A 20,077-nucleotide genomic window follows, 5' to 3' on the forward strand; every position below is an offset into this window, starting at 1 on the left:
TGTCACCCGCAGCCGAGGACGCAAGCGCTCCTCCATAAACACTGCACTTCTCATCGACGCTCCGCTGCAGGAGCACAAAGAGCCACTGACAGATTGTCATAAGCGACTAAGGCGGAGTGAGAAAAGGGCTGCTGGGGCCTGCTCCAGAGGTTTGTGAATTGCTAATGTGGAACATATGAAGCCTGTGCCGCGGCTGTGACTGCCAGATTTCATTATGCCACCTCTCTCCCCGCTCATGATCTCACTGCTCCGGCACGCTCGTCTGCAGCGCGGCCCGCAGTTACACCATAACTCTGCAACACTTCGAAGAGCGCGCGAAAGATGCTCCAGACTTTGTCTGCCCGTAGTGTTTGCAAGCGCATGTCGTTACGTGAGAGAATACAAACACATGTACGTGAGTTAAGGGTGCATAAAAAAGGAAAACAAATTCAGTTCTGGGTGTATTCTGTTTTTTTTTTTACCTACTCCTAAAGATGGTAGTGAGATTCCTGCAGTAGCAGTGGGCTCTGTTACAAAGTGACCCTTTAAAATCAACATCAGCACACTTTGCGTATAAATGCCCATGTCCGTTTGGTTGGTTGTTGGTTTGTCAGCAGGATTACACAAAAACTACTGGATGGATTTCTACCAAACTTGGATGGAGGGTGGATCTAAGCCCAGAATAGAGCCCATTAACTTTTGGTGTGGATCTGGATAAGACCCATGAACGTGACGTTTTTCTGACATTTTTGTTAATTTCTCAGGGTTTAATGCATGAATGTTGATGCAAAAAATAAATGGCATACTCAGGCGGCTGGTATCTGTGAGGGAGTACAAAAGGCGGCTCTTGGGCCTTGGCGGAGGTATGCACTCTACTGAGTACCATTTTAGTATTGTTTCATGTGAATAATCTTAATAGGGCGACAGAAATAGGAATTTACAAAAAAACAAATATTTGATGAATTTCTTAATTTTCTATTCAGTCAATCATCTTGTGAGGGCTCAAAACCTCAAACTGAAAATAGGAACGCTAAACCCTCTTAACTTTCTTATCACTATGCATGTAATATATTTTTGACCACATGCAGGATTTTGGTGGCGCTTTTCCCCCCTTTTGGATGAAAGTAAGGAAACCCCATTTTTTGGTTTGAGTAGCAGCAACAGGTTTTTATCCCATCTAACATTTAAAACATAAATCAGGCTATTACTGCCAAGGGTAAATAAACACTTCTCCATCATATCTGAACTGTAACTATAAGCTAGTTTTGTTACTCATGCATTGTCGGTTCTCACTGGGTTTGCAGGATGGGAGTTGCATGGTGAGCCTCCCGTTTGCAATTGTGTGGAGTGGTTGACTGTGTCTGTACATGTGTGTGCACAAGTGAGACGCTTGTGTTTGGGGCCAGGAGAGGAGAGGAGGTGGGGGGGGGCTAAGAAAAATATTTACACTGGGGCCAGTCACAATTAGGCTAGGCTGCAGCATTTAGCATAGCATTTTGTTTTCCTAAGACATATAGGGTTTGGATATCAGGGGTAAAGAATCAGAGTAAAGTATTTTGTGCTTAAGTTAAACAATCATAGGAGAAGAAGTCGATCGGTTCATCATCATGAAATAAAATAAATAACACTTTATTAAAAACAACTCGCTTGAGGGTATCTGAGGGAATTCTTCTCTTAGTAAACACAGCTAACAGATGTGAGTGTAATTTCCATCATGAATGCGACACTGAGCCTCCGTACGATCATCTGTCTGGCAGGAGAAGAAGACGGGAGAAGTCCCATGCAGATATCGGCGGAGGCAGTTCGGGAGCCGGCTCTTACTCGAAGGCGAATTCTCCCCTCTGATCAATCCCCTTCACGCCCCGTCTCTCGTCGTGTTTGCTTACACCGAGACCTCAAGCTGTTTGGACATGTAAATAACACTTTCGGAGACTGTTTAGCTAAGCTCAATGGGAGTTGCTGTTGACTTTTGGAGCGCTTTGCTTAATTATGGGTCCCAGATTGTTTCAGGTCTAATGGCCTAATTACCGCTGTATAAATTAGCCTAATGTTCTTGCTGTATGCGATGCTTGGGCACTAGAACAGAGGAAGCCTTTATTCGGCGGAGAGCAACAGTAAGAAAGCGGGAGAAGAAAGCGAAGCAGAGGGAGAGGTTAAATAACAGAAGAATGCTAAGTGTTGCCTTGCCAATCTCTCTGCCATTCATCATATACGTGCGGCTGGCAGATCACACTCTGCCCTTCCTCTGTAAATCAATATTTTTTTCTCTCTTCCGCTGTGTTCTCCTCTCTCTCCCCCCCCTCCCCTCGCCTCTCTTGCTCAATTGCTCTCACACCCTTAAACACAAACAGTCTCTCTGTGGGTAAATGTAATTAACATGGTGGAGGAGAAAAACAGAACAGAGAGGAGAAAGTGAGCGCTGAAAAGAGAAACGTCACGCTGTCTGTTCAAGTATGCATTCCTGCGCTACTCGCTGTCAGGAGTAATTTGTTTGTCTAGACTGAACAAGTCGGTCAATGCCCATCCTTTCTCTTTATGATCCTACAAGTCTTTGCATATTTGCTCTGGCGCTTAACGCTCGAGTCAGCCAATATTTACAAAGTTGCGCACAGGATAATATTTCACCCGACCGAGGCTTCGCCAGGCTCGTACATCACACGTGTGTCAGTTGCCGGCTTTGCCGTACGCACGATCTGCATTTGTTTACTGTCGATGTATTTTTCTGTTCGGTTTTTATCTTTCTATCACCTCGACGGACTGTCAGTTACTGACGATGTTAGCCTCAGGCACAATCTGCTTTTGTATTTGTTTATATAGTTGACTCAAATTTGCATTTTATTTTGTATCGTCCAACGTTGAGATTATCCTTGCAGCGTTATTACTTTTTAATCACCTTAGTTTTGCAGCACCTGTACTGCTGCTCACCTTCATTTTGCACATTTATAACGACAGCTCTTTGTAGCATCGCTTCACTGCTTCGTTTTCATTCTGTATTCTTGTTTATGTTCTTATTTTCACATGAATATTGTAGCGTGAATAGAACATTACGTTCTTAAGTACAATTTTGAGGTACTTATTAGTATTTCCATTTTCGACTACTTTATTCTTCCACTGTCCTTCATTTTGGAGGGAAATATTGTGCTTTTTACTCGCTACATTTATTTGATAACTTCAGTTGGTTGTTCCTTTGCAGATTGCACGCTGCAATTAAAGCCAAAGCAGTGGATTTTTAAATTAATTTATTTCATTGGCAATCTGATAAAAATGCCTGATGTTCGCTGGTCTTCAGAACGCAGAACGAGGGCTGAAGGAACCTTTAACTTAGTCGAAAAGTTCTTGGGACTAAAAGTTGCCAATCGCAATTTCCCAGAGCCCGGTACAGTTTTACTTAACAACCTGTTTACTCAAGTACTGTCCTTAAGTAAAAAAATTAGGAACTTGTACTTAACTTGTACTAATACAAATACTTGTACTTAAGTATTTCCATTTTCGACAACTTTATTCTTCCACTCTAGTACATTTTGGAAGAAAACACTGTACTTTTTAGTCCGCTACTTTGCCTTGTCCACTTTAGTTACTAGTTACTTTGCAGATTACATGCTATCTATCAGTGATGGAATGTAACTAAGTATATTCACTCAAGTACTGCACTTCGGTCGAAATGTCTTGGTGCTTCCACTCCAATACATCGGAGGAAATATTGTACTTTTAAGTCTTTAAGCTTCTAGTTACTTTGCAGATTACATGCTTTTACTCAACTAATATAAATATGTAATATAAATAATATCAGTTTATCTGTCAGTGATGGAATGTAATTAAATACTTTTACTCAAGTACTATTTTGAGGCACTTGTACTTGTAAGTATTTCCATTTTCTGTTACTTTATACCTCCACTCCACAACATTTTAGAGGAAAGAACAGGACAATCCCCCGCCAAGCTCAATCTAAAGAGTTCACATCTTCACCGACGAGTATCCCCAGAAACATGTGTATCCATTTGCAAGACATCTATATGAAGTAATCCGCCGTGAGAAACCCTGATTTCAGCAATCAGAACGACGAAGATCAAGTTGCAGGCTTTGCTCCAAGCGGCTTGCAGTTACCTCTTCTACCCGCCTCCTCCTCCACAAGTCACACAAACATCTTAATGGAACTGCGGCATCTGCAAGACATTTACCAAGCCGAGCCGATCTCAACAAATTGCACGCCAGCGTACGGACGCTCGCCTTTTGCTTCAGACTGGAGCCAAGCACGCACACTGCTCTTCCAGGGGCCCCCAGCACCATCTAACCCCGGCTCTGCCCCGTTTTTCTTCCTCTTCCCCGCCTCCCTTCCTCCCTGCATCCCAGTGTGGATCAGGGGAGTGAAGGTTATTTCACGAGGCCTCTGCGGAGCGCCAATCTATCTCCTACATTTGGTGAATTTCTCCAGATTGGGATAAGCTGGGGAGCAGAACAAAGCGCTGTGCGTTGGCCCTCCCCCCCACCACCACCACCACCGTCGCTCCAGCACCCTCTCTACCCTAACCCCACCCTCCAGCCTCCTCTCCCCCACCCAGCTGGGGGAGAGATTTACACAGCAGTTTAGTAGCTGAAACAGTGCGCTACACCTCTTTCCTCTTCTCTCTCTTTATCTCCCACAGCTGTCTATCTCCTTCCCTCAAAACGATGATACCTCTCGGAGAGAAGCAGGTTGATTTAAACCTCAGGTTAACTCGCCAGGACTTTGCTACATTTATTTTTCTCCTCCTTTGTGATTTATGCAACTCGAACGCAAGGCCGCGTCTGGGCTTGGTCTATTTTTGAGACCATTATTAGAAAAAGATGTGACCGAATGGTATTTTTACAGGCTCCTTTAAATGCCTTTATCATAGAAAATGTATGATAAATTATTCGGACTTACTGCGACATCCATATGAGCCAAGGTCATATCAGTGACAGCGTTCATGATTGCCACGGCTGTATCAGGCTGACCCGCAGCCGTCACAGCTCCTCCCTGCACGGGCCCCTATGCAGGCAGGTGATAGTGAAACTGCAAGTGGCCGTGTGATAGTGACTGTGAGGCGAACACACCCGCATTATAACAACACACCGGCTGCACACTGCTTGTGGCAACTGGACAGCCTCTCAATTTTGAATCACGCTGAGAGGCCACTGACCAACGCAGGTCATTTGAATGCAATTTTGTTTGCAGAATAACATTTCCAGCTAGTTCGTGTGTTGTGAATATCAACCTGCGGAGGCTTTAATCTTGGTGAAGAGTGGTGATCCATCACAGCGCGCACTTTGTCACCTATTCGTATGTCAAAATTATGTATTATCGCGCGGTGACGCGGCTGAAAGAAGGAGCCAGTTTTAAAGATTCTCCTCTGTGGTGCGTTCAAGGGCACTCTGACATCCAAGATTTCAGGGAAAATGGCCAAAAAGCAAGAAAAAAAACAAACTTTTTTTCTTTTATTCTGGTAAATCGACCATTCTCAGACAAAGCAAATGTAAAATTAGGACTTTAAATGACCAAGACTGAAACTTGAGGTTCACCTGAATCAAATGATGTATGGCATTTATTGTTGACTGCATGAAAAGAGGAGGTCAAACACTTGTTCTTGGTGTTTGAGGGTTAAACCTGAGGATTCGAGCGCAGAGACGTGAATGTTACGCATGTTGTCTCTTGCATTAAAGCAGCTGCAGTTTGAGAACCAACTCTGGAATCTCCATCTTGGGAGAAACTCTGAATTCGCGATACAGTTGAGTTCATAATTGGCAACAGATGAATGACCTGCGCAAAGCTGACTTTCAGATGTGTTAAAATTAGTGGAAACTTGTGGCTGCCTGGAAATAAATCTAAAAACTATTGTATCCTGATCATGCACCAATGATTTTAAGTGTATAACATTAACATGCAGCAACACTAGCTCAGTCCCTTGATATGTTTTACAGTGAACTGGTATTTCCCCCTGTACTGTAAGTCTACTCCTCTATTTTCCACCAAACCCGTACAGACATTAAACAAAGTCTGTGCAGGCCTCCAGAGGTACCTGGCCATTATTTGGGCTAATGGAGGAAACTGTGTGTCACAGAGCAAAGACAAAGCCCAGTGTCACAGCAATCAGACAAATGGCTGCTCGGCGCTGCAGGGCCAGACAGGGGTCGACACTTCTGGACCAATTAGGTCTTATGAGAGCAACAACATCTGGAAGTCTCTGGTTCTCCCTCTTTTCCACTCTCTGTGCTCTATCCTCTGCTGTCACCTTAGCCTCTCTTTCACCCTCTCCTCCACTGTTGCGTCGTCTTCCTAATTCTCTCAGTTAATCCTGCTCTCGGTCTATTTCTTTCTCTTTGCCTCTCTCATTATTCAAAGCGCATCTCGCCCCTTTCCCTCCTCACAGCATCCCAAAACAAGGACAAAGTTGTAATCCATTTACTGCACCCCTGTCAACAGATTCCACCCAAATAATCCTAAAAGACTTACAACCGGGCCTAGGTACTATCAAGGGAAAGGGGAGTAAAGAAGAGGCAGAATGCACGGGGGACGGCGGGTGAGAGCCATGGAGAAAGAGGAGAACATACAAGGGGAGTGGAGGAGTGAGGCAACAGACGGAGGGAACTTGTGTCACAGTGATTTGAGTCTTTGTCACGCAGGTGGCGCCCAGGGGTTCCCTCAGCCTGGGCACAGAGACAAACTGGGGCCCATGTAAACCTTAAAGAGGATTAACCCTGCCGGAGCGCTTTAATGAGACCTGAAAGTGCCGGGCACCGGAGAGCCCCACTGATTGAGCCGCGCTCGAGTCGGCTCCCAACGGTCCGCCGGCCCAGTGGCCCAGCAGCGCTGCTGCAGCCCCGTGGCCTACAGCTGCCCGCTCACACTGAGCCACATCAAAGCAGGCTGTCTGGGAGAACCCCAAGACGGGAGGAAGGGGAGGTGGGGATGCGAGTGAAGGAGAGGTGGGAGGAGGAGGGTGCGTGGATGGAGGAATCCCTTATCTCCTCCTGAGAGGATGCTGCTCTGTGGTGCGAGATTGTCTGGAGCTGCCACCTGTCCCAGGCATCTTTAAAGGCAACACTAAAGCCTGTGATGGGCCTGACCTCCTTGAGCTCCCATTCTTTTATGTCTCTCTTCATTTTCTGCTTTGTTACACCCCCTCCCTCCTTCTTCTCCACTCTCTCCTCTCTTTTTCTTACACCCCTCCGTCTCACTCGTACCCTCAGACTCCTCTTCCTCTTTCTCCCCTCCACAGTGATATCTCACATTTCAGCAGAAACATTTTAATTAGACTGTGTTCATCAGCCTCCTCTCGGCGTAGAACAATATATACCCGCGACCCCTCCAGAGACGGGAGCAAGATACGGGGGTTGTTTGCTGAGGGGATAAGGGCGCTTATCTTTGCCACTGTGTGACAGGAATGCAAATACAGAAAAAAAAAGAGGAGTGATGAGATTTGGATACACGGGAAACAAACATGTCTAAAACCATGAAATAACTCCGATTCTCCCATCGCACACAGAGGTGATTATCCTACTGGAGACTACAGGGTAACTTAAGGAGGAGAGAAAAAGCTCCAACAGCTAGCTGAGGAGAGGCCCCCAGGAGCATCCGATCGTGTTGTTTTCATAGTTTAGCGCTTAATGTTATTGTTACCAGCGGTGTTTGCTGCAGTCGATTCTCCTTTCGGACGTACCAGATGCGGCAAATCTTCATTTTAAGCTATTGTCTCTGCTCGCCTCTGTGGCTCGACTGATTAACCAATCTCGCTTGAAAAGCAGTAAAAACGCGCTGACAGATGTTGTGACAATGATACCGAGAAATGCTGAGTCTTCTTCTTTGAACATCTTAAGTTCGCTGGAGATTCTTCTTAAGTCTTCTTAGCCCCTTCACATTTAATCTTGTCATTGTTAATAAGCGGCGCCATTATTCGGAGATACGCGGTTCACACGCACCCGCTTTGTGGTAAGAGCACCACATGACCTTAAGATGGTATGAGAGTGCGTTCTCGAAGCACTTCAAACTCTGCTTAACCCCCTCGAATCATCAAGCGCTACAAAGGGGCACATGCATGTGAGAATATGGCCTATCTTACAGCATGAGATGCCTCTAATAAGCTGTATAAAAGGGGATCATCTGATTATCCCTGGTGCGCTGGACCAAGGGGCCACAGCAGAGCACAGGCCCATGTTGTTCTTTCTTGATGAAAGGAGGTGGATGGAAGGGATCCCTCTTCATTGCCTGCAGTGTGCCCCAGGCTTCTCTGTGCCGGCACACCGCTGGGGGACTACACCGTGCCACCACGCTCAAAAAGCCAATATTGAAACAATCACAAAGACAAACACTTACCCTTGAAACAGGCACGTGTCTTCTCACCCCAGGCTGTACTCCCCCAGTTCTTTGGGTTTGGGGGGGGTGGGGGAGGATGTTTGAAGCTGTATCCCAACCAGTGCTCGTCACGTTCGTACCAACAAGAGGCCAGAAAAGTTTGTTCTTTGAGTGCAACTTCAGAAGCCGCTCGTATGCACACGCGCTCATTCCTGCTCTCTTTGCCATTTTCACGACGTAAAGAAAGGCCCCGTGCAGTCCATATGAACTCAGAGACCGAGCGCTTTAATTAACTATAGAGAGTCCGGGGGCCATTGATGTGCGGATCACGTTCAGTTCGGTGACAGCCAGCTCATTCAGTTCAGTGGTCAGCTGCATTTTGATACCGAGGCAGACAGACTGACGCCGGGGCAGCGGCCGGCGTGTTACGGCCCAGTAGACCTGAGATCAGCTCGGCGCAGCAGTTTAGAGTTTAACCCCTTTGACTGGACACCCACCGCCCCCACCACATCAGAAAAAAACCCAGGGACGGGTTTTTGCTGTGTTCAGTGTTCGCGCTAGCTTTCCCAGAACACGGGGCCTGTATGATCCAGGTAGGAGTCACCTTTGTCCAGGCTCAGAGCAGAGTTACTATGATACATGTGAAGGAATCCTTCAGCCAAGAGATCCATACCTCCACTGCCTCTAGCTTAGCAGGCTTGGTTTCTAAGATCAGTCGAGGACAGCAAGGCTTTGGTGTGGGGATTAAGCCCTGGCAGCCAGATCTGGGCTAGATTTTTAAAGGAAAGACTGTTGGACTGATAGGCAGCCATCACAGCCTGGAGACGCACCTAATGCATCTCTTCTACTCCTGTCAATGACCTACTGTATCACAGATAAAGTACAACCACAAACTTATGCCCCTTCAGCGCCCAAATACTTAACCATTGTCTGTAAAGCTTGGCAAATTCACTCTCCTCTAGTCGCCTTCCTTTCTTGCAGGAAAGCCACTGAATGCGATGTGCTTTAAGTCCCTCCATGATGATTTTGTTTAGTCTGGCAAAGAAGGGCAAGTGTTTAAGAAGGAGACACTTTAAAGATGAAGATCCCTTCGGAGGAAGCGGAGATGCATCGCCAGCAAGTGGGCTCACTGTTGCTGCAGGACCGCTGACCGGCTAATCAGCGCACAATGTAAACAGATGTCGGCGCCGCGCATCCCATTCACACTTCTACACAATTAAGATCTTAAAAAAAAAAAAAGACTTCTCCCTCATTAATCCCCATCTCAATCCTTTCTTCTTATCCCACAACAAAGCCCCATGTATTAGTGTTGTGCTAAGAAGGATGTGGACTCTCTTATCCAGTGTTTGCCCAAGAAAAGCGGCTAAGGCTCCGGCATCGCCGCGATTAGCTAATGCTAACAATAGGGGCAATGTTTCCTTAGTGCCTCCTCTTTTCTGCTCTGAAGTGGGTGTAAAAACCAGAGTAAACACAGTCTTAGGCCGCGGACGTTAAGAGGAGTGGGAGATCACAAGTCTGGGTGAATAGCGGAGATTTACCCCCGAAGATAAACCCCCTCCTGGCTCGCTTCACGTTGACTCAACTCCCACGCCTCCCAGAGCTTCACCGCCGCGATAATGACCCGGCGGCCAGGTGTGGGGAGGCTGCAGGTGCCGTCGCATTTAGGCACATTAAGCACTGACACACACCAGCGCTAAGAGTAATCGGATTTACCTGGCTGTCTGCTGCGTGGCGTGGCACGCTATGCAAGCACAGCACAAAGGCTTAGGGCCCCCTCTCCATCACAAACACACACACACAGGCGCACACCTGGGATGAATTTAGGAGGTGACAAAGCCCTCATAGAGAGGGACTACCACTGGTGGAGTAAGGGCTGTGCATGCGTGTGTGTATGGAACCAGAAACCAGAACAGGAGCCCGTGGCTTTTTACACCTTGCGGCGCAGGAGTGGCGACAGACTCTACAGGCTTCTGGTTCAAAGCGGCAGAGGGAGGGAGGGGAAGCGGAGGTTTTAGGGGGAACCCTTTCGTTCTGCTGACCCTCAGACCGCCGGAGCTCATGGGGATTGAGCTCTGGTACTGGGTTCAATCAGACAGAATGGGACCGCTGCCTTCAGGGACTCCCCATGTCCTCAAACACCTGGGGCCGGGAGGAGGTGTTTTACACAGCTATGCTCTCATCTCAGATCATAAGTCTTCCTGAGCGGAGTCGGGATCAGAGAATTGGCTGAGAAAGATCAATGAGCAGCACTAGAAGCCATTCAGACTTATTTTTGTCTTTATTGGTGTGATTTCTCTGAAAAGCATCGGTAACAAATCACTTTTCTTTGTAATCCTCATTTATGCGCTGACGCTAGGGCTGCAGCTAACGGCTATTTACATTATCGATTATTCTAACAATGTTTTAAAAATTATCTATCAATCATTTTGTCTATAGCCACATTTCCACAGCAGGACTAGGAACCTTTAGAGGAACTCATTTCCACTGCAGAGCCCGGGGTCGAAATTAAGTTCAGGGACCTTATTTTACCTCCCCAAAAAGTCCCTGCTCAGGAGGTACTTTCCAAAACTACAAGAACTTTTGGGGGTGGGGCTTGTGGCGCTGAACATTTCTAATGGGTCGAGTACTTCAAGGCACCATTTTTTTCGAATTTGCAGCTCCAAAATTGTTTGTTTGTTGTTTGTGTGCAAAAAATCCCAATCCTAAATGCCTAATCCTTGTGGGTCTGAAGGTTTTTTAAATTAATTAATTTTTATCAGCTTTTACTCAAGTATGACTTCTGGGTATTTTTTTTTTACAACACTGTCTGAATGGCTTGTTTTGTTTAGCCAAATGTTTAATTCTTAACGATATTAAGAAATAGAAAAGCAGCAAATCCTCATATTTATAAAAGCTGCAACAGGCAAATTGTTGCTGATTAGATTTGTAATAATTGACATATTTATACTGGCGACTTTTTTTTATTAAAATGTGGAAGAAGCAGCGTAGAAGGAGACTAAAGTCTATCATGCCTACAGCTTCCTCTCCTCAGCCTCGTATGATTGCCGTCTTCCAGCCTCTCGAGTCCAAAAACACACAAAGAAAAAGCCTCTCGAAGCTCTACGGCCCTTTTGACTTTTCCCTGCTGCTTTTGAACTCTCCATTTCAGACTGTGACTTTTCCACATGACCCCGAGCCTGTAGACTGACCCCCCTGACTCCCCTCCCCCACCCCACTTTCTCCACTCCTACCCCACGGCTTCAGTGGTCTGGAACCTCCAGAGCTCCTTCACACGTACCCACACACACACACACACACACACACACACACACACACACACACACACACACAAATGAGAAGTGGCAGTGTTGCTGAGTTAGGTCAGGATGTAATGGGCAGTAATGTTCTGCCCTCGAGGGTCCTGTCCACAGCACCGTCGCCTGGTTTTAAGTAACCTTTACCTTGAAGAGGCACCTTGGTGACTCTCAGGCACCCCCATGTACGACGGAGCGGCGGCGGCGGCGGCTAATGAAGCGGCTGAATAAATAGAGTTACAGTAGAAGGTTGGGGTCCACTGGACTTTTCATTACTGCCACTGGATTAAAATCCCTCTGTCCCACTCTGTCTGCCCCAATTCAGAGCCAATTTAACCAAACTAAACAAGCTATCACATCAAATCCTTGTCTGCAGGCTAAGTCCTGGCTACAGTGGCCGCCGAATTAACCTCCTAATCAGCCTCTTACTCCCCAATCATCTATCTCCTGTTCTCTCCTTCCACGTACACACACAGCTTCTCGCTTTCATCTAACTACTACTGCCTATCTCACCTTTTTTTTCCCTTTTTTTTTTTCAAATTATCTTCAGTATCTCACTCAAGCCACAGCTCTCCCTTCACCACAATCTCTCAGGCTCCATCTCCATTAGTCTCTCTCTCTTTCCTCTCACACAGTCCCAGAGAGAGAGAGAGAGAGAGAGAGAGAGAGGCAGAGTAGGGGGTGGTGAGGTTTGACTCGCCGCTGCTTTGGGGCTTTGAAGTGTGTGTTGATGAGAGAAAGCGGAGTACTGTGTTCAGACAGGCCCCTAATGAGGGAATTAAGAAGCTACGCTGGCCGTTCCCCATACTAACTTCCCAGGCACAAAACAAGACGGGTGTGCGTGCATGTGTTCGCAAAATGTGTGTGTGCCGAGGCGAGGGCGAGCACAAGAGAGAGGCTAATCTGTCAGACTTAATCACGCATCTGGCAGTCCTGCCTCTCACCTACAGTAAAGAGACAAACTTGGCCTCAGTGTTACAAACACGTCCTTGAGCTGCGGAGTTCCTTCACAAGTTTTACACTTTTACAATAAATAAATACCAACTGTTTCAGTGGACTTACCATAGTGTGAGTCTAGGTAGCCGTTGCGGGGGTCCATGGCGAACAGGGTGCCCCGGTATGGCAGAGCATGGTCAGCCAGGTGAGGCAGGGAACCATGCAGCTCCTTCTTGAGCAGCGAGGGGCGTTCTTCCGTGGAGGTGGAGGGCTCCTCGCTCACGTTCCTGTCGGGGCCGCCGGGCGTCGGGGCCTGGGAGCTGATGGCATTGCGCCTCTCGCGGTGGTAAGGCGTGCCTGAACTCTCGTCCTCTGCAAGGGTAGACGGATGGAAAAGATCGAATATTAAAACTTTGATGGAGGAAAGCAATGAGCTGCCTCTATTTTTCCTCTATTTTGCATTTGGGTTGCATCCCCCTTTTTCTTAAATGACAGCATGAACTCGAGCTGGCATGGACTCCACAAGTTTGTGCCAATCCCGAGGATACTTGTGGAGTCCTTGCCAGCTCGATTGGTATTATTGAAATGCCCCCCTTTGTCTTAATGACAGTCCCGACAGTGAGGCTGGCATGGACTCCACAAGTGTGTCAAATCATGTCGAGTCCTTAGGTTTTGCACAAACTTGTGGAGTCCATGCCAGCCTCAGTGCATGCTGTCATTGCCATGCCAGCTCAACTGGTATGTCCCACTTTTTCTTTAATGACAGCATGCACTTGAGCTGACATGGACTCCACAAGTTTGTCAAATCATGTCGAGTCCACAAGTTTTGCATAAACTTGTAGAGTCCATTTTTTATAAAGATTATTAGATAGTTTTTAAGATGATATTAGCATTTTTAAGGGAAAACAGTACTTTCTGACCCAATTGAGCACAGGTATGAAGACTTTATTTTATTGATTATATTGACAAATATGATTGGGGGCCTTTTTAACTATTAAATTCCCTGTGAAGTTTACTGTTTCAGCGCACTGATGTCATTTCAGACAAGCATCTGATAACCACATTTGAAGGATCAGGGACATACTGGGCTTTTTTTAATTTAGTGTTTGGTTGTGTGGTTTGATTTTATTTGATTTATTTTGGATATCTTTATCTTTTTCAAATTTCAATTCCAATGAAAGGGTTCACTTCACGTTATCATTATATCAGTGGCATAAAATGGTCTTTGAATGACAATAATAACACTAATCCCAGTTATTTTTATTTCCCTATAAAAAGCAGTAATCGTGTTAGGCCTTGTTAGAAGCAGACATTACAACACTACACCCACTCACACACACACTCACACATGTAGTTAGTTCATGTAGGAGGAGCGGGTGAAGGGAGGAGATCAGCTTTGTACACCTTAAAAAACTACTGGGTGTAAATCTGTTAGGGTTTGACTTTGAGATGTGGGAGTTCAGAGGCAGGCGGTGTACGAGCAAATGGACACCGTGGATGAAAAAATCCCAACCTTTTCATTTCACACAGTCGAGGCGGCATTCCCAAAAGTCTGTTCTTAAACTCAGCTCTGTCTGTTCTCTTTATAAAGCAATGGATTCCCTTGGAGGAGGCAACGCAGGCTTTCCGTCTGCATACCAAGCTGCCCATTAACAAGCGTCCTCCTTCTTTCGCTCTCTTGTTTGCTCCTTTCTCCCCTCTCTCTCTCTCTCTCTGTTCTCAAACTTCTTACTCTGGGGGGGAAATTAGGAGAAACCTACCTGCCATGCGGGGTGAAGATGATATATGTAGAGTTGAGTTCAAGGGCTGAGCTCCAGTAGAAAGACACGACCCTTGACCTTTGGTCTGACCTCTGAACTGACTTGTAAAAGGGTCAGCTAGCCTTCTGACCTGGTATTAGGCTTTTCTGTAGTACGATACTATATAGACTACGTTAGAAACTGGCATTGTATGCAACACCGATGAAGGCACTGACGTGGGAAGATCATTTTTCTCTTACTTATGGCCTAGAGGCGTCAGATCGAGCTTCACAGTCTCCGTTCAGGCCCTGACTTCTTTTTCAGCTGCTGTCGTGAATGGTATTGTTTTTACGCAATTTCACCACCGAGGGTGTTGGTCATCACGCTTCTTTCTTGCATTTATGTGGCTCGCTGAGAACCTGGCAAAATGCCTCTGTGCTGGCGCCAGAGGTTCTGTAGTATTAGCAGCCTAGCGGTGCAGGGCTCCCCCACCATGCTCTGCAACCCAACAGCATCCAACTGCCAATTAAGAACAGAAGAGAGGCCCAGATTAAAGAGCACTACCTTAAGCACCGGAGAGGACCGCCATAATGCAGCCGCACTTCACAGGAGAAGAGAAGCGATCAGAAAAGGGGGAGGTTAAGAGAGAGGAACTGAAAGAGAGAATAGGGATGGAGAGAGCAGGGTAGCAACCCACGGGTCCCCGCTTTTATTCCCCTCACTCTCCCACATCCATTACCAGCGCTCGGGCCAGCCGCGCATCGGCGCAGCACTGGCAGCAGATTCAAGGATTCTTAACGCGGAACTGACAGCCAGAGAGGCAAGCCACTCTCATCCGCGGGAAATGACAGTGTCAGTTATGATATAAGTATTTAATCCTATACTGCACAGCCAGTGATCTTATTAAGGGAATAATGGCACTTATACGGTTAAAGCTGGATTAATAGGTCTGCTCTTGCAAAGCGCAATATTAACATAAAGGGATTTCGGAATTGGGTTCATCTCCTGACATGGATTGAAAGAAGTCGAGACTGTAAACTATGCTGGGAGCAAGCACGGCGAAGGGTAGAGCGTGTAGCTGTGCGGAGCGAGGAGGCTTCCACCGTGTACTCTCAGCTCGTTCACATCCACAAAATCTAGCATTACATCTGGGGAAGTAAAAACTGTCTCCATATTTATGAGCCCTCTTCCCCCCTTTTTCACACAGATATTTGATGTTTAATAAATAGATTCATCACTGGGGCCTTAGATAGTGTAGCAGTAAGGAGGCCACTGGGCACCGAAACTGGACTGAAACATCTTATGAAAAACTACTGAGGACACTCAGCTGCTTACTTAAATATATTTCACATGACTTTAACTTAAATTTTTCATATTAACTCTCTTCTAGGGCTGATTAATCAAATTTTTTGGATTTGGGCTTCCAGTGTTCATGAAAACAAGATCATGGAGACGAAACAGTTATTGAGTCTTAAAATGATGCTATTGTTTCGCCTTGTTGTTTAAATCCAGCACAATGAGTGCTTGCTTTGTCTTTACACCGGTGCACTTTCACCCAACCCAAGAGGCCCAAACTCAGTCTCAGCTGATGCATGTTTAGTTCGACCCACTGTAAACAAGCGAGCTGCCGTTTGTTGCCGTTTTATTCACGTTATGTTTACGCTCATTCGCGGACTTCCTTCCTTGGAAGTTGTTGCGACAGATGACTAAACATACCGGTAAGATTTACGGGATAATGAACTTACACATACACAACTTAACAAAATATATAACAAAGGTCTAGTTGTTTTCAGACATCTTGATGCAGAAACTGTGCATATTATATTTAAGTTTGAGGACATACCCTGTTTGCCAACTAACACACTGATTCTTTACCGCAAGTTTTACGACAGGCGACCAACTGAAACACGCGGTTACCCTGAACAAAAATGCTGATTTCTTGTTGGAAATCTTTGGTATAGATGTTTTTAGACGTTTTAATGCAGAAATGTTACATATTGTATCTTTAAATCCAAGGAAAGCTGTTAAAAAGGCTTTTTTTTTTTTTTTTAAAGTTCAATACATGCATGAAGTTTCCAAAGTCGGTGTGTAATTGTGTTGAATAATCGTGATCTTAACGTCGCCAAAAATAATCCTGATTATGATTTTTGCCATAGTCCAGCAGCCCTTCTCTATCCACCAAATCTCTTCTGTCCCCCTTCTTTTTTTCTCCAGTGACCCCACTGCTATTCACACATGTGCCTCTCCTCCAGGGGAGGTCAAGCGACTAATAGTTCAATCACAGCGGTGTCACAGTGCCACCATCCCCCTCCAGTCACCACGGAAAGCCCACAGGGGGGTTCATCATTCTACCATATACCACCTTAAGGGGCTTCATTACTTCACTTTATAGCACCTTAAATGGTTAAACAAACACTCAGCAGCACAAGGGTCAATTGACTCCTCGTACTGGCGCAGACGGGAGAAAGTCTCGAGTACGATTTCTTCCTCTGCGCTGCTTCTTCCTGCTGCTGGAAACTTTCCGTATCCCTATAACGCGTCAGGTATCTGTCAAAAAACGGGCTAATGAAGACAGAGCAGACGCAGGTAAACACATGCAACTTTGAAAAGTTCAATCCCGCAACGCTCGTCTAACTCTGACCATCCGCCCAACAGACCCTTCCCTCATTTTTCATTCCTCTTTTATTTCCCTCTCTTTTCCCATGGTTGCCACATCCAGTCCTCTACCAGTTTGCAGGTCTATTCAGCCCAATACAAAAGCAGCAGGCCGGTCCTCTGTGGACCAGAGGAAAGCATGCCTCTCAAAAAAAAAAAAAAAAAAAAACTGAAAAAAGAACTATCCCACTCTCTCTCTCTCTCTCTATGGTGATTGAATTTCTTAACATCTTTTCAAAAAGCGCTTAAATGCCTGGAGGCGAGAGGAAGAAACAAGCTAATGGTGGATGGGGAGCACTGAACAAATTTCAGAGCCCTTTCCTGCTCGCGTTTGAGGTTGAAAGCGAGCTCCTGCCTTTCAAGTTTCAAAGTCCTCCTTCCTCCCGCAGTGTCACTGAAGGATTTGAAAAGAAGGTAATTGTGCTCACTGCCGTCCTGATCAGAGCACACGCCCCAGCTCTAGTATTTCAGGAGCTTTCTCTGCCACTATTATGGTACCTGGTGCTCCATTCCTGCATTCTTCCTCCCTTCTCCTCTCTCCTCTTAACCCTCGACAAATGCACTCCCTCTTGCTCTCCCTCACTTGCTTTCTATCCTTCTTTCACCCCCAGCAAGCCACTCATTAAATCCTAAAGCCCAGGTTTCTCCCTTTTTTCCCCCCTTGTCTGGGGTCTCTCTATTGTGAAAACTGGTACGAATACCTTCAGAGAAAAAAAAAAAAAAACCCTATGCATGGCCTTTAATATGGCGGCATAAAAGAGAGCGTGGACGCAATGACAAAATGAAACTTTAAAAGAGATAATGAGATATGGAGTGGGGCCAATTCCTCTGAGAGTTGGGCTCCGGGACAAGCAGGGGGCTTAAGTTAAGGGTGCCCAGCCAATTCACAGAAATGAAAAGTGAAACAAAAACCCCTTGGCTTGTTGTTTTTGAAGGTATTTTTCGAGAGGCAGAGGTTAAGAACAAGGATTGCTGTTCCTCCACATGCCAATCTGTCCTTGACTCTCAAGCATCTGATTTGCCCTCAAGCCTGAACTCAGAGGCTCTAAAGCTGGGACATGTATGTTTCACGGCTCGCACAAAGGGCCACTGCACATCACAGCACCACCCTTACTGCCTTTCCTAAAAGCCCAAACATCAGAGGAGGTGTTGTTGTACCTCTGAGCCAGAGCCAGACATATGCTGTGTTCCACCTCCGAACTTCTCAAAGCACTGTTGTCAGTGGCACAAACAGGTTTTGGCTGGGGAGCACATGGAGAGCGAACAAGGAGGAGAGAGAAGTGGAGGATATACAGTGAAATCACAAAACATTTCTTCAAAGCTTCCTCTCCTCCTGTGCAATAATCTCTTGCTCCTTTTTTTTCTTTCTCTTGCAAATCAACTCCCGGGAAAGACTCAAGACTCCCCAATTAACAATGAGAGGGGGGAAGAAAAATTCCAGCAGCTGGCTAGAGTTTAATAAGAGCACCTCTCCAAGCGGCTTAGGCTTATGTACCTGATTCACCGGCCCTGGCACTGGCGCTATAGACAGAGGGAATCATTCACGATTAGCACAGGGCTGAAAGACGAGGGAGAGAGAGAGAGAGAGCGCTCAAACTCCACCAAACCCAACACAACAAGAGCACAGGGGATTACTGCAATTGTGTGAGGTATTTTTCTGATCAACTTCTTGGCTTGACGGGCGCAGCGCCACGAGGAGCTGGGTGCCTTCCCCACAACAGAGTTCAGCGCAGCATTATGTGAAGGTTACCGAGTCCTAATGCCTGTATCCGTCAAAAAAGGGCGCCGCTGGAGAAACTCCTTGACGAACAAATCTCCTAAATGTCAGAAGGCAGAATCAGGTCATTACCCTCGTTTCTCGGGGGCCGGTCAAAATATTAGTCGGAGCTCTGGAGAACTTCAGCAAACATAAAGTTCGCTCCATTCAACTTTGTGCTCGTGTTTGATTCGGTCTCTCCAGAGTGAATCCGCGGTGGTACATTATTCAACCCATCAGCCTGTGACTGATGTTTGGACGAATTGCAGAGAGAGGCATGGGCAGGTCAGGATGCTCCCTCTCCTGGTTAGCAGTCGATTGTCAGCCGCTGATTTCCCACACAGCGCCCGCAAACGCCCTCTTCAATATTCATCTAGGCAAATTCGACGACTCCCACATCTCAATTTGGCTCTCGGCAGCCCATCCCCCCCCCCTCGCTCGGCAGCCCACAGTCCCAGCCTGTTCTCTCTGCCGCCAGGGGTCTGCTGGGACGCACCCAGAGCTCAGCATCTCGCAGTCCCAGCCTCCAGGCCTCAGGGCTGGGGAGGGGCAAATCAAAGCCTGCTTTGGCGCCCTCCATCTTCCCTACGCTCACCTCAAATCAGCCTCACAGCGGGGTCGTGTCGTGCCAAGCCTCCGCCTGCCCCTAGCTACCCCTTATCCACCCATTAGGGGCACCGGCCCACCATAGAGCAGCCGAAACCCCACTACCGTTTCATCAGGGCCACATTGTGAGGGAGCAATGAGCATGGCAGCGAGAGAGCTGAAAGCACTGACTCTAAAATGCACGCTGATGCGTTTTTTGACCATGGATAGTTATGGCTTTTAAGGTTTTTCACTCAAAGGGCACCTTGGCCTGCATTCTTTGAGGAATCAAACACCAAGAGATGCATTTGATCAAGGCTTCAAAGCAAAAAATGCCATTTCTGATTGGCTTATAGACCGTATTAGCATTGCCTCAGCCAGCTATGATCAGCCACAACCTGTTAGTTATTTATACTGTCCTCTGTAACAATACAAAATGATTGTGTGCGAGGGCAGACTAGGGCAGAATCATGTCCATTTTGGATAGTGGGTCTTTTAGGGTGAATCTGGGCACAATGCCCACCAGACCAGAGTGGGCCAGCTTTCCACTGGGCCTCAGCATTGGAATCCCACTTCTGACACCAGAGTGATCCGGACCAAGTCTGTGGCACTCAGATTAGGAACAGCTCGCCAAGAGAAATGGATATCCAGCCAAAGCAAAGACACACAGAGCCAACAGTTAGGATAAAATAGAAAAAATAATACAGTAATTTCAAGCACATCAAATTCGATCCAAAATGCCACTGTGGACGTCTCCCACCTTACAGTGTTGATACCATGAAGTTCTTCCACATCGCTTTTGGTATTTGTTCCCTAAACACTCTTA

General features: G+C 46.5%; 1 protein-coding gene across 2 annotated transcripts in view; it reads right to left on the reverse strand.

The window, feature by feature from the left end:
* Positions 1-20,077, reverse strand: part of gli3 (GLI family zinc finger 3) — a 116,231-nt gene that overhangs the window by 50,784 nt on the left and 45,370 nt on the right. For both annotated transcript variants that reach the window (XM_084340611.1, XM_084340610.1), the window contains exon 3: positions 12,643-12,888. In XM_084340611.1, coding sequence (XP_084196737.1) covers positions 12,643-12,888 — 246 coding nt within the window. The remainder of the gene's footprint in view (positions 1-12,642; positions 12,889-20,077) is intronic.

Source organism: Pagrus pagrus (genome assembly GCF_965226575.1).
Source record: "Pagrus pagrus genome assembly, chromosome: 20".
NCBI classification, from domain to species: Eukaryota; Metazoa; Chordata; class Actinopteri; order Spariformes; family Sparidae; genus Pagrus; species Pagrus pagrus.